The following is a 13,533-nucleotide window of genomic DNA, read 5'->3' on the forward strand; positions in this document are numbered from 1 at the left end:
TTAGTGTTCTGGAGTCTGACTACACTTTAGTGGTTACGAACTGTAGATTAAAACTGAAGAAATTGGAAAAAAGTTAGGAAATTATGGAGATGAGACTTGGATACGTTGAAAGAACCAGAGTTTGTTGGGACCTTCAGAGGGAGCATTATACAATGGTTGACTAGAACAGGGGAAAGGAATACAATAGAAGACGAATGGGTAGCTTTTAGAGATGAAATAGTGAAGGCAGCAGAGGATCAGATAGGTAAAACAACAAGGCCTAAAAGGGATCCTTGGATAACACAAGAGATATTGAACCTAAATGATGAAAGCAAAAAATTTAAAAATGCAGCAACTGAAGCAGGCAAAAGGGAATAGAAATGTTTAAGAAACGAGAATGACAGGAAGTGCATAATTACTAAGCAGGAATGGCTTAAAGACAAATGTAAGAATTTAGAAGCATATTTCACTAGGGGAAAGATAGGTACTGCCTACAGGAAAATGAAAGAGGCCTTTGGGGGAAAGAGAAGCAGCTGTATGAGTATCAAGAGCTCAGATGGCAAACTAGTCCTAAGCAAAGAAGTGAAAGCTGAAAGCTGAAAGGTGGAAGGAGTATATAGAGGGTCTGTACAAGGGAGATGAACTTGAAAGCAGTATTATATAAAGTGAAGTGGATGTACATGAAGATGAGATGGGAGATATGATACTGCAAGAAGAATTTGACAAAGCTCTGTAAGATCTAAGTCAAAACAAGGCTCCGGGAGTAGTTGATATTCTGTCAGAACTACTGATAGCCTTGGGAGAGCCAGCCATGATAAAACTCTTCGATCTGGTGAGTAAGCTGTATGAGACAGGCAAAATACCACCAGACTTCAAGAAGAATGTAATAATTCCAATTCCAAAGCAAGCAGTTGCTGACAGTTGTGAAAATTACTAAACAGTCAGTTTAATAAGACATGGTTGCAAAATACTAACACAAATTTCTTACAGAAGAATGGAGAAACTGGTAGAAGCAGACCTCAAGGAAGGTCAGTTTGGATTCCAGAGAAATGTAGGGACATGTGAGGCAATACCGACCCTAGCACTTACTATGGAAGATGGGTTAAGGAAAGGCAAACCTACATTTATAGCATTTGTGTACTTAGAAAGCTTTTGACATTGTTGACTGGAATATTCTCTTTGAAATTCTAGAGGTACCAGGGGAAAAATAGAGGGAGCATAATGTTATTTACAACTTGTACAGAAACCAGATGGCAGTTATAGGAGTTGACTGGTATGAAAGGAAAGCATTGGTTGAGAAGAGAGTGAGACAGGGTTGTAGTCTACCCCTGGTGTTATTCAATATGTACATTGAACAAGCAATAAAGGAAACTGAAGAAAAAATTGTAGTAGGAATTAAAGCTCAGGGAGATGAAATAAAATCTTTGAGGTTTGCCGATGCCATTATAATTCTGTCAGAGACAGCAAAGAACTTGGAAGAGCAGTTGAATGGAATGGACAGTGTCTTGGAAGAATGATATAAGATGTACACCAACAAAAGAAAAACAAAGATAATTGAATGTAGTAAATTTAAATTATGTGAAGCTAAGGGAATTAGATTAGGAAACAAGGCACTTTAAGTAGTTGATGAGTTTTGCTATTTGGGCAGCAAAATAACTGATGATGGCCAAAGTAGAGAGAGCATAAAATGTTGACTGGCAATGGCAAGGAAAGCATTTCTGAAGAAGAGAAATTTGTTAACATTGAATATAGATTTTATAAATTTAAGTATTAAGAAGTCTTTTCTGGGGATATTTGTCTGGAGTGTAGCCATGTATGGAAGTGAAACATTGATGATAAACAGTTTAGATAAAAAGAGAATAGGAGCTTTCAGAATGTGCTGCAGAAGAATGCTGAAGATTAGTTGGGTTGGCCACATAACTAGTGAGGAGGTACTGAACAGAATTGTGGAGGCAAGCAACTTGGAAAATGTGGGTGGAAAAATTGTAGAGGGACACCAAGAGATGAACACAGTAAGCAGTTTGAGAAAGATGTAGGTTGCAGTAGCTATTCAGAGATGAAAGAGGCTCGCACAAGATAGAGTAAAATGGAGAGCTGCATCAAACAAGTCTTTGGACTCAAGACAACAGCAACAACAACAACAACAACAGTGTTACTGTGATGTGCAGTTCTGGACCCTTTTGAGATACATACATGGACAATGAGGCCAAGAAAAACCTAATTTCAATTAATGTCGCATGGCTTCCATGAAATCGACAATGAATTATGTTTAAGTTTTTACTAAATTTCATTGCTGTTTTTTTGCCATGCATATAGATTTGTTTATGCTTGCAGATCTCTAATTTCTTCATTAGTTAGAAGAACCTAATCACAACCTCATGCAAAATGCCTGGAGTTGATGTACGTGAGAATTTTTTTGGCACTGGATTGATATGTATAGACCTATGGGTATCAACTGCACTCAAAATTCGAATTTCAGCAGCAAACAGCACATACTTCAATTTATCATCACTCCCAGTCCCTTCTGATGAGATACTACCATTCTCTTGTTCTGCTGAAACAAATTATTTAGTCAGTGACTCTGTAATCATGTGAAAGACTAACAGAGATCATAACTTGGAATATTTTGTAAGCATGTACTGAGAACTATTTATTATTGATAAGTAACCAGTTATGTTCCTTCAAACTCATAAATTAGCTCAGAATTGTCTCTTTCATACTCTGAACCATCTAAAACCTCTCCCAATGTAAGTAAATCAGCTGGTTGCTGATTGGATACAACTTGAACAATTCACAGCCTAAAATCCAATGTCCAAAATGCAGATTAATTTTGAAGGCTAGACCTTAAAAGTTTTGGTGGATATAGGAAAAATTTCAAAAGCCTCTGTAAATAAATAATGACATCTTTATATTAATATTCATGTTAACCAAACTACCCCAGATGGAGTCTCCCAGCCAATAATGTGATACGGTCAGTTTATTTCATTAATATACCTAATAGGAAACATTAAGAGAAAGTTATATAAAGTTTGCTAATCGTTTGCTCTCATTCCCCAACACTTTTGTGGCTGTCATTATTTATTAGAAACTGAAAAATCATGGCAGGGGGAAGGTCTCATATGCCTCTTGGAACATAGACGTCCATTTATTGATCTAAGACTCAGTAAGTTTCTTACTGTCATTTTCATTCTCTATATTTGCCAAAATGTTCTTTCCAACCTACCATGGCTGAAACCTTTTGGAATAAAGGTTTTCCATCTGCCCATATCAACTTATGAACAACATTCCAGAATTCAGCATTCCTACCTCTGTATTTCTTAATAGTCTCAATTCAGTGTCAGTTTCTTAACCACCACTACCACCATCACCCTGTTCCAGCCACAAAACTTTGTGGCCCATGAATAGATGCTTCCCAGTTTGTGCTAGATAACAGTGGTAAAAACAGTCTTTCATTAATGATAAGTCACTATTTTATGAACCAACCATATCATGTACATTTATACACCATCAACTTAGATAGGCACAATATTATTTTTGATGTGTCCAGAGTTATATACTTTTATTAAAAATAAGGAGAATGGAAAGATAGAAACACAATTGAGATAACAAACTGATAACCTATGTGTCTTGACGAACTACCTTCAAGAGTAGCTTCCATGAACAGTCTTATAGGTACTGGTAAATTTATTATATGTATTGTATTAACTGTTGTACTAAAATTGAGACAGTGATAATATTTAAAAAAATTCTTGCTTCCATCCCCCCTCCTCCTCAGAATTATGTGTGACAAGACCTGCAAACAGACCAAACTTCAGGTTGGTAGAACTACTGCTAGTATGTTAGAGTTTTTGCTACACATTTATATGCCCAAATTAATTGAGAACATCGCTGTAAGTGATTCCAATATTATGCGGTCTGTGCTCTGTGAAAAAAATTAAGGTGCTGAGAATCATAAAGGCCTAAAACACAACAATGTCAATTGTGAAACTGTGGCATTTATTCATGCTTCTGACTTCTGTTGATCTTACGGCGAGTCAGGTTTATCTGTGCTGTAGGTCTACATTGTTTACATGAAGATTCATGAAAAACTGTCTCACCAGTTTCTTTGATATTCACTTAAATGTGGGCCCAATGATAGGGTGCTTTAGGTACCTATCATTCTCAGTGTCCCACTTATGTTAATAGTAATAGCAGCAGGTCCAGAGGAAGAAGAAATGTTGGGGGATTAGATATTGGATATTTTCCACTCATGGGTTTGTTCTGAAAGTGAATGTTTATGTTTTCTAGTGTCTCAGTTACTTTCATGCTGGAAATTGTACTAAAATGGACATCTTATTTTATCATAAAGATCTTTCAAGATTGCAAAGGTAGTTACACTTGAATTTCAGTTCCTACTGTAATTCTTTGTTATTCTGTTGCAGTATGTAATCTTTATTATTATTATTATTATTGCTATTGTTTTTGTTACTTTATTATTTCTTGTTAATTTTTTGAAAATTTATCTGTAGATCACTGGCACTCTTGCTTCTATTTGTTACAGGTTTATGCATCCGTTAATGAATGTGATGAGGAAATTGTCAACTATGTCCGCAGACATTCTTGTCTTGGCATTCTTGCACGAGACACTGACTTCATGATACATACTGGAATACACTACTATTTTGCAGTGGACATGATCAAATTTCCTACACTTTTTACAATACGTTATGATAGCGAGAAACTAGCACACAGCTTAAGACTGTCTGAGGCGCATCTCCCACTTCTTGCTTCACTTATGGGAAATGACATAGTCCCATTAAGAAAACTAAGGGTAAGTTGGTGTAAGCTTTATTACCAATTTTCTGTGTTTTACCAACTTACTTTATTTTACAGGACCATACTCATCAACTTGACCCAGCAGGGTAGTGTGGTGGTTAGCACACCAAACTTGCATTTTGGGGGACAGTGATTTAAAATTTTTAGGATTGGGCAGCTATGGTGTAATTCAAATGGAGACTGTGCTTTTTTACAGTTTTTCTGAATTTTGTGTTGCAGGTTCTGCTGCGTAGAACATTTTATTATGTTCAAATGATTATGTTTTGTCTTCACAAGAACAATGATTTTTTTTCATCTTTATTTCCTAAATGGAGATATAATTCTGAGTTGTTGTTTGAAAATGTAGTTTTTTTTAATTGAAAATTACTTAATTATATTTGCTTTGGTATGAAAAGTTTTGAAGTATTTTGGAAAATGAAATCCTACATCACATTCCTCACAGTAGTGCATACTATCTTTCCTTGGCACTTTCCCCAATCTTGCCTTGATTCATTTTATAAAAACCTTACATCACCTCTGAGACCATTGTGATATTTCTGTAGTCAGAATCAGTGTAGGTAAATGTCTCCCACTGAGTCTGTTTACTGCTGAACTAATTTGAGTGGAAGTTGATTCAACCAGTCCTCCTTTGTTTACTGAAGCCATTGCCCGTTCAGTAACAAATTCAACAACATGTTTGTTAGTGGGCTTTGACTTTTCATATGAAACATAATGAAAAAGTGAAAAAAAGCTTTCTTCCACCACTTCATTTGATTTGTCTCAAAAGTGTAGTAGCATATTTATTGTGTGTAAGATAACCCTGAACAATAGATGACCTCCGCCTTTTTTTTACGAGGCTCCTTGAGAAAAATTTATTTTAAGATATTCTGACTAATCAAAATTACTATCTTTTATTGTTGTAAGGAGTCTGTGTAAAAACATAACATTACACCTAATCTAAATTTATACCATTTATTGATTATCTAGGTTTCGATAATACAAACAGAAATAAAATAAACAAAAAGAAATTGTTTACATCAGTTTTTATCAACACTGACTTTTTTTTTACTTAGCATGTCGTCTGTGATATTTTTAATAATAATCATCATCTTAACAGCACAGCTGTGAAACTTGTATGTCAGTTGTCACAAATATTTGAGTGTTTCTTCTGAATATGTTGGTATTTCTGTGGGACAAGAGAACACAGCTGTATTTTTCTTAATGCACAGCAGCTTTTGCCTCTATACTGATTGGAATGTTTCCACAACTCTTACTTTCTTTTAAAAATATTGTCTGCCCACTGCTGTCTCATTGGCTGTGTAGAAACAGCAGCTGACACACCCCCAGTCATTTCTGTTATACCTCACAGTGCGTTACAACATTGCCGTGCAAAACACGTAAGAACACCACTGGGCCCCATATAGACAGTTAGCATCTCCTGCAGAAATTTACGAGGGTGGTCCCAAAACTAAGGTCTCCTATTTTTTTTTTATAAGTACATAGGCCTTTTTAATTCTACAATGGTTTACATCAGTTTACAGCTTGAACATTTACCTATTTTTTGACATAATCACTATTTCTGTTGATGCATTTTTGTAGACACTGTGGCAGTTTTTGTCTGTCCATGTCATACCAGCTCGCTGCCATGTTGTTCAGAAAGTTATGAACCTCTTCTTTCACCTCGTTGTCGGAGCTGAATCACTTTCCGGCCAAATGTTCTTTTAACCTAAGGGACAGGTGATAGTCACTGGGCGCCAAGTTGGGACTATAAGCTGGGTGGGAGATTATGTTCCACTGAAACTGTTGCAGGAGAGCAATGGTTTACCGAGTGATGTGTGGGTGAGCTTTGTCATGGAGAATGTGTATGCCCTTGCTCAACATTCCTCTTCTCCAGTTCTGAATTGCCCGTTTGAGTTTTTCCAGAGTCTCTCAGTACCTGTCAGCATTAGTTGTGGTCCTCAGAAATTGACTGTCTCTCGCTCCTTTGTTCGTCATGAATTTTGATCTGACCAGCTTCAAACTCTCTACACCACTTACAAACATTTTGACATCCATGCACGATTCACCATACACTTCCATCAATTGGCAATGGATTTCATTCAGCGCAGTGCCCTTTGCATTCAAAAACTGAATAACTGCGTGCAGTTCACACTTGGCGGTAACATCCAATGAGAGCTCCTTTCTCAATGGCTGCCAAGCCATGACTGAGTGCATCAGCACGGCATGCACATGTTTACTCACAGCGCATGAAGCACTCTTCATAACAGTGTGACCAACTGCCACACAAACAGAGTTCTGTAATTATAAAAAAAAAAAAAAAAAAAAAAAAAAAAAAAAAAAAGGAGACCTTACTTTTGGGATTACCCTCATATGCTTATGTTGGGTATTGGTCAAATTTTAAAATCAGTTTGATTCCGAATGCAAATGGATTCATGCAAACTGCTGTTTAAACATGGTAGATGTTCATGAAAACGCAAAGTACACAGTACACATTCCCATGGTTGGCTGCACAAAGGAATTTCTGTCTTTTCAACACTCCTCTCTCCACACTCGTTGTAATTATCAGCCAAGCTGAGTCACTGCTCCCCCTCAAACTTTTCATAGTGCTGTGCTTGAGCAACAGTGAAACATGGACAGCAATATCTTCTAGGATGTGGGTCATATGTAACAACATAAAACAATATATAGATAAAATATTGCAATCATGATTCAGTCCAATTGTCAAACTTCTGTTCATCCTGCAATCTAATGATGTCTGTTCATGCTATCTTCACAATGGGTCTGTAATTTGTTCTTGTGACAACAATTACAGTCAGTTTCATATGATTTTTTGATTTCATTCTGGATTAATTTTTCTTCTCATTTCATCTGAGTGTCAGTATATTGTTCTAAAGCTGATTAAAAGCAGGTGTGAACAGCAACCAAATTCCTCATATCCAACCCACTTGGTAAATAATTGGTTTGTCATAACTGAATAAAATAATGACTTCATTTCAGAATCAGGTAACGGTTTTTGAAGGAAAAAATTTGTTGCCTTTGAATGTTACTTTTACTTTAAAAGTAGCATAAATGTATGTATATGGTATGTATACATATATGAGATCTTTTACTGCAAACCTGCTCAAATACAACAAAAGTTTGTAAGTTGATAGAATTTAATCCTATTTCCTCCTGTGTTTCACAGAATTATCAATTTTTAAGAGAGCATCAGATTGTTGTAGTGGCTAGTTCATAGTTTTCACATATCCCTTACACTAGTGCCGCAGGTGAAATGTCACCTGACTGTTCGAGCAAAGTCAATACTCCATTGATTGCTTCAGCATATCAGGAAACCTCAAGTCTATTTGAACACAAGTAAAACCAAGTATTGTGCAAAATAAATTTATACAAAACCTCAATAGGCATAGCTTCATTTGTAAGTGTAAGATGATCACTATAGTAACCTATTAAAAAATGTGAAAAATGTTGACCTCATTAGCAGTAGATTAATCTGTGAATATAAGATGACCCGTGAATATAAGATGACCCCCATATTTTTCGAATGATGAATTTGGGAAAAACCCTTGTCTTATAATCAGGTAAATATAGTAGTCCATTAGCTGGTCACTGTGGTCCCCAACAGATTTGTTTTTATTGTAATCCAAATTACAGACAAGTTTCAACTTTGTATCATTTTTAATTTTGTTCTGACATTGAAATTTTATGCAATCATTTTGTGTTTGTTGCAAAAAGGAATACATTCCTAGTATCTTTCTATTTCACGAACAGTAAGGTAACTGTTTTTGAAGGACAAAATTGTTTTCCTTTGAATGTTACCTTTACCTTAAAAACAGCATAAATGTATGTATATGGTAAAACATGTACGTATAAGGTGCAAAACGTGAGTTCATCTTTTTTTCTATTTCTGGGAATTAGAGCTTTAGGCTTTTCAGTATTATACTGTAAGTTTATCTTGAAAATGACTATAAAGTATGTAGCAGACAACTATCAATGGCTTTTGCACTGTGTGTGTAACATTGTAACATGTGGCATGTGGCAACAAGGGGAACATGAACTCCGAAAAGCGAGTAACACATAATGTTATCTGTATTTCTTTGTTGCCAATACAAGTGATGGGTACTGCCATCTTTGTTTTTTCCTGGTAGTAAAAGCATCACAGAGTGCCTTTATACAGATAACAGACATAAAGAAAACATTGCAGTTCATTTATGAAGCTCAGTAACAGACAACATAGGTCCTACATCGCTTGTCTTTTTGGAGTATAGTCCATGCAACATAGGAAACGGAATGCTCATGTCAGAAGTGCTAAACCCTTGTCTGGCCATCCTGACTCAAGTGCCAGGATGGTTCCTTTGAAAGACCATGTTCCATTTCCTTTCCCATTCTTCACTACTCCAAACTTGTGCTCCATCCATTATGACCTCATTGTCAACAGGATTTTAAACACTAATCTTCTTTGCAACGTCTATATTGTTAAAATATTTATCATTCTTTACTTGCACGTTTGGACGAATAGACATTAATGACAATTGATAGCCATATGAAACTGATTCACAATAAGGTTGTTGAATCATTTACTGTATCATTCTCTTGGAATATGTATTTCACCTAGGTCAGTATTTCCTTTTACAGATCCAGAGTTGTAGAGTTCTCTTCTTGAGGAGTGAGAAAATATTGCTGAAAAACTTAACATGTACACCGCTGTATCCATTTCACATGGATGTTAAGCAGTTCTGGTTATTGGATAGTGGTTATTATTGTTTTCCTGATTCTGAACTAGTTTATGTATACAAAAATCATATTTTGGTTTCTCAAGCTGTATGGGCAAGAGTCAGAGTGTACCTACATCAGTATCAGTATTCAAGTATCTGAAGTATATTCTTGCATATATGATATTAGAGTGAATTTAAAAATTATCTTCACTTAATGTTATTATTTAACCTTGATTCCTCAATTTTTATTATCAGCATAATGCAAAGGAGGGGAGTAGTACATCATCATTAGTGTTCTGTAAGTTGTTGTTGCGGTCTTCAGTCCAAAGAATGGTTTGATGCAGCTCTGCATGCTACTCTATCTTGTGCAAGCCTCTTCGTCTTGGAATGATTACTGCAACTTCATTTTTATGAATCTGCTTACTGTATTTATCTCTTGGTATCACGCCGGCCGCGGTGGTCTCGTGGTTCTAGGCCCACAGTCCGGAACCGCGGGACTGCTACGGTCACAGGTTCGAATCCTGCCTCGGGCATGGATGTGTGTGATGTCCTTAGGTTAGTTAGGTTTAAGTAGTTCTAAGTTCTAGGGGACTGATGACCACAGATGTTAATTCCCATAGTGCTCAGAGCCATTTCAACCATTTTTTTTTTTTTTTTGTATCGCTCTATGATTTTTACCACCTAAACTTCCCTCCAGTATGAAATTAGTGATCCCTTGATCTCTCAGAATGTGTGCTCTCAACCAATCCCTGCTTTTGGTCAAGTTTTGCCACAGATTCCTTGTCTCTCCTTCAGTACCACCTAATTAGTAACATGATCAACCCATCTAATCTTTAGCATTCTTCTGTAGTATCACATTTTGAAAGCTTCTATTCTCTTTTTATCTAAAATGTTTATCATACATGTTTCACTTCCATACACAGCTACACTCCAGACAAATACCTTCAGAAAAGACTTCCTAACACTTAAATCAATATTCGATGTTAACAAATTGCTCTTCTTCAGGAATGTATTGCTTGCTATTGCCAGTCTACATTTTATATCCTCTCTACTTTGGCCAACATCAATTATTTTGCTGCCCAAATAGCAAAACTCATTGACTATTTTGTGTCTCATTTCCTAATCTAATTCCCTTAGCATCACCTGATTTAATTTGACTACATTCCATTATCCTTGTTTTGCTTTTTTTTATGTTTATCATATATCCTCCTCTCAAGACACTGTGGATTCCGTTTAACTGCCCCTCCAAGTCCTTTGCTGTCTCTGACAGAATTACATTGTCACCAGCAAACCTCAAAGTTTTGATTTCTTCTCCCCGAACTTAATTCCTATTCCAAATTTTTCTTTGGTTTCCTTTAGTGTTTGTTCAGTATAGATATTGAATAATGTTGGGGATAGTTACATGTGTGCAAAATGTGATAAATGGCAAACACATCAGGAAGCTTACCCACCACATCCCAAGTTCAGGTTTTTTTAAAACCAAGTTTTTTGAACTGGGAGAAAAGCTCAACCTCGATGTGTGTAACACTTCAACTAGATGAACAGATGTTAAAGTGAAGTTTTCATTAAGATGTTGTATATGGGACTCCTGCCACATCTTCATATTACTCTTACCCAGACATACAGGTATACTACCTACCTGCCTACCTACCTACCTTCAGGTAGTGAAGGGAGACGAAAATTTAATAGTCATGGGTGACTGGAATTTGACAGTAGGAAAAGGGAGCGAAGGAAACATAGTAGGTGATTATGGATTGGGGGAAAGAAATGAAAGAGGAAGCCGTCTGGTAGAATTTTGCACAGAGCACAGCTTAATCATAGATAACACTTGGTTCAGGAATCATAAAATAAGGTTGTATACATGGAAGAAGCCTGGATATACTGACTGGTTTCAGATAGATTATATAATGGTAAGACCGAGATTTAGGAACCAGGTTTTAAATTGTAAGACATTTCCAGAAAGAAATACAGTAGAAGAAGAATGGGTAGCTTTGAGGGATGAAATAGTGAAGGCAGCAGAGGATAAAGTAGGTAAAAAGATGAGGGATACTAGAAATCCTTGGGTAACAGAAGAAATATTGAACTTAATTGATGAAAGGAGAAAATACAAAAATGCAGTAAATGAAGCAGGCAAAAGGGAATACAAATGTCTCAAAAATGAGATCGACAGGAAGTGCAAAATGGTTAAGCAGGGGTGGCTAGAGGAAAAATGTAAGGATGTAGAGGCTTATCACACGAGGGGTAAGATAGATACTGCCTACAGGAAAATTAAAGAGACCTTTGGAGAAAAGAGAGCCACTTGTATGAATATCAAGAGCTCATATGGAAACCCAGTTCTAAGCAAAGAAGGGAAAGCAGAAAGGTGGAAGGAGTATATAGAGGGTCTATACAAGGGCGATGTACTTGAGGACAATATTATGGAAATGGAAGAGGATGCAGATGAAGATGAAGATGAAATGGGAGATATGATACTGCGTGAAGAGTTTCACAGAGCACTGAAAGACCTGAGTCGAAACAAGGCCCCAGGAGTAGACAACATTCCATTAGAATTACTGACGGCCTTGGGAGAGCCACTCCTGAAAAAACTCTACCATCTGGTGAGCAAGATGTATGAGACAGGCGAAATACCCTCAGACTTCAAGAAAAATATAATAATTGCAATCCCAAAGAAAGTAGGTGTTGACAGATGTGAAAATTACCAAACAATCAGTTTAATAAGTCACAGCTGCAAAATACTAATGCAAATTCTTTACAGATGAATGGAAAAACTAGTAGAAGCCAACCTTGGGGAAGATCAGTTTGGATTCCGTAGAAATATTGGAACACGTGAGGCAATACTGACCTTAAGACTTATCTTAGAAGAAAAATAAGGAAAGGCAAACCTACGTTTCTAGCATTTGTAGACTTAGAGAAAGCTTTTGACAATGTTGACTGGAATACTCTCTTTCAAATTCTAAAGGTGGCAGGGGTAAAATACAGGGAGCGAAAGGCTATTTACAATTTGTACAAAAAGCAGAGGCAGTTATAAGAGTCGAGGTACATGAAAGGGAAGCAGCGGTTGGGAAGGGAGTGAGACAGGGTTGTAGCCTCTCCTCCATGTTATTCAATCTGTATATTGAGCAAGCAGTGAAGGAAACAAAAGAAAAATTTGGAGTAGGAATTAAAATCCATGAAGAAAAAATAAAAACTTTGAGGTTTGCTGATGACATTGTAATTCTGTCATAGACAGCAAAGGACCTGGAAGAGCAGTTGAACGGAATGGACTGTGTCTTGAAAGGAGGCTATAAGATGAACATCAACAAAATCAAAATGAGAATAATGGAATGTAGTCAAATTAAGTCGGGTGATGCTGAGGGAATTAGATTAGGAAATGAGACACTTAAAGTAGTAAAGGAGTTTTGCTATTTGGGGAGCAAAAAACTGACTATGGTCGAAGTAGAGAGGATATAAAAGGTAGACTGGCAATGGCAAGAAAAGCGTCTCTGAAGAAGAGAAATTTGTTAACATCAGGTATAGATTTAAGTGTCAGGAAGTCGTTTATGAAAGTATTTGTATGGAGTGTAGCCGTGTATGGAAGTGAAACATGGACGGTAAATAGTTTAGACAAGAAGAGAATAGAAGCTTTCGAAATGTGGTGCTACAGAAGAATGCTGAAGATAAGATGGGTAGATCACATAACTAATGAGGAGGTATTGAATAGAATTGGGGTGAAGAGGAGTTTGTGGCACAACTTGACAAGAAGAAGGGACCGGGTGGTAGGACATGTTCTGAGGCATCAAGGGATCACAAATTTATCATTGGAGGGTAGTGTGGAGGGTAAAAATTATAGAGGGCAACCAAGAGGTGAATACACTAAGCAAATTCAGAAGGACGTAGGTTGCAGCAAGTACTGGGAGATGAAGAAGCTTGCACAGGATAGAGTAGCATGGACAGCTGCATCAAACCAGTCTCAGGACTGAAGACCACAACAACAACACAACCTACCTGAGCGACTAAAATTTGAATGTAACAGTGTCGAATAGTAACAGGACCTGCTATGTCATTCAGA

General features: G+C 36.7%; 1 protein-coding gene across 7 annotated transcripts in view; it reads left to right on the forward strand.

Annotated features, from left to right (window-relative positions):
• The window catches only part of LOC126299284 (constitutive coactivator of peroxisome proliferator-activated receptor gamma-like), a 633,226-nt gene that overhangs the window by 214,421 nt on the left and 405,272 nt on the right, over positions 1-13,533 (forward strand). For all 7 annotated transcript variants that reach the window (XM_049991071.1, XM_049991070.1, XM_049991069.1 and 4 more), the window contains one exon: positions 4,520-4,789. In XM_049991071.1, the coding sequence (XP_049847028.1) occupies positions 4,520-4,789 (270 nt within the window). The remainder of the gene's footprint in view (positions 1-4,519; positions 4,790-13,533) is intronic.

The sequence above is a fragment of the Schistocerca gregaria genome, chromosome X, assembly GCF_023897955.1.
Source record: "Schistocerca gregaria isolate iqSchGreg1 chromosome X, iqSchGreg1.2, whole genome shotgun sequence".
NCBI lineage: Eukaryota > Metazoa > Arthropoda > Insecta > Orthoptera > Acrididae > Schistocerca > Schistocerca gregaria.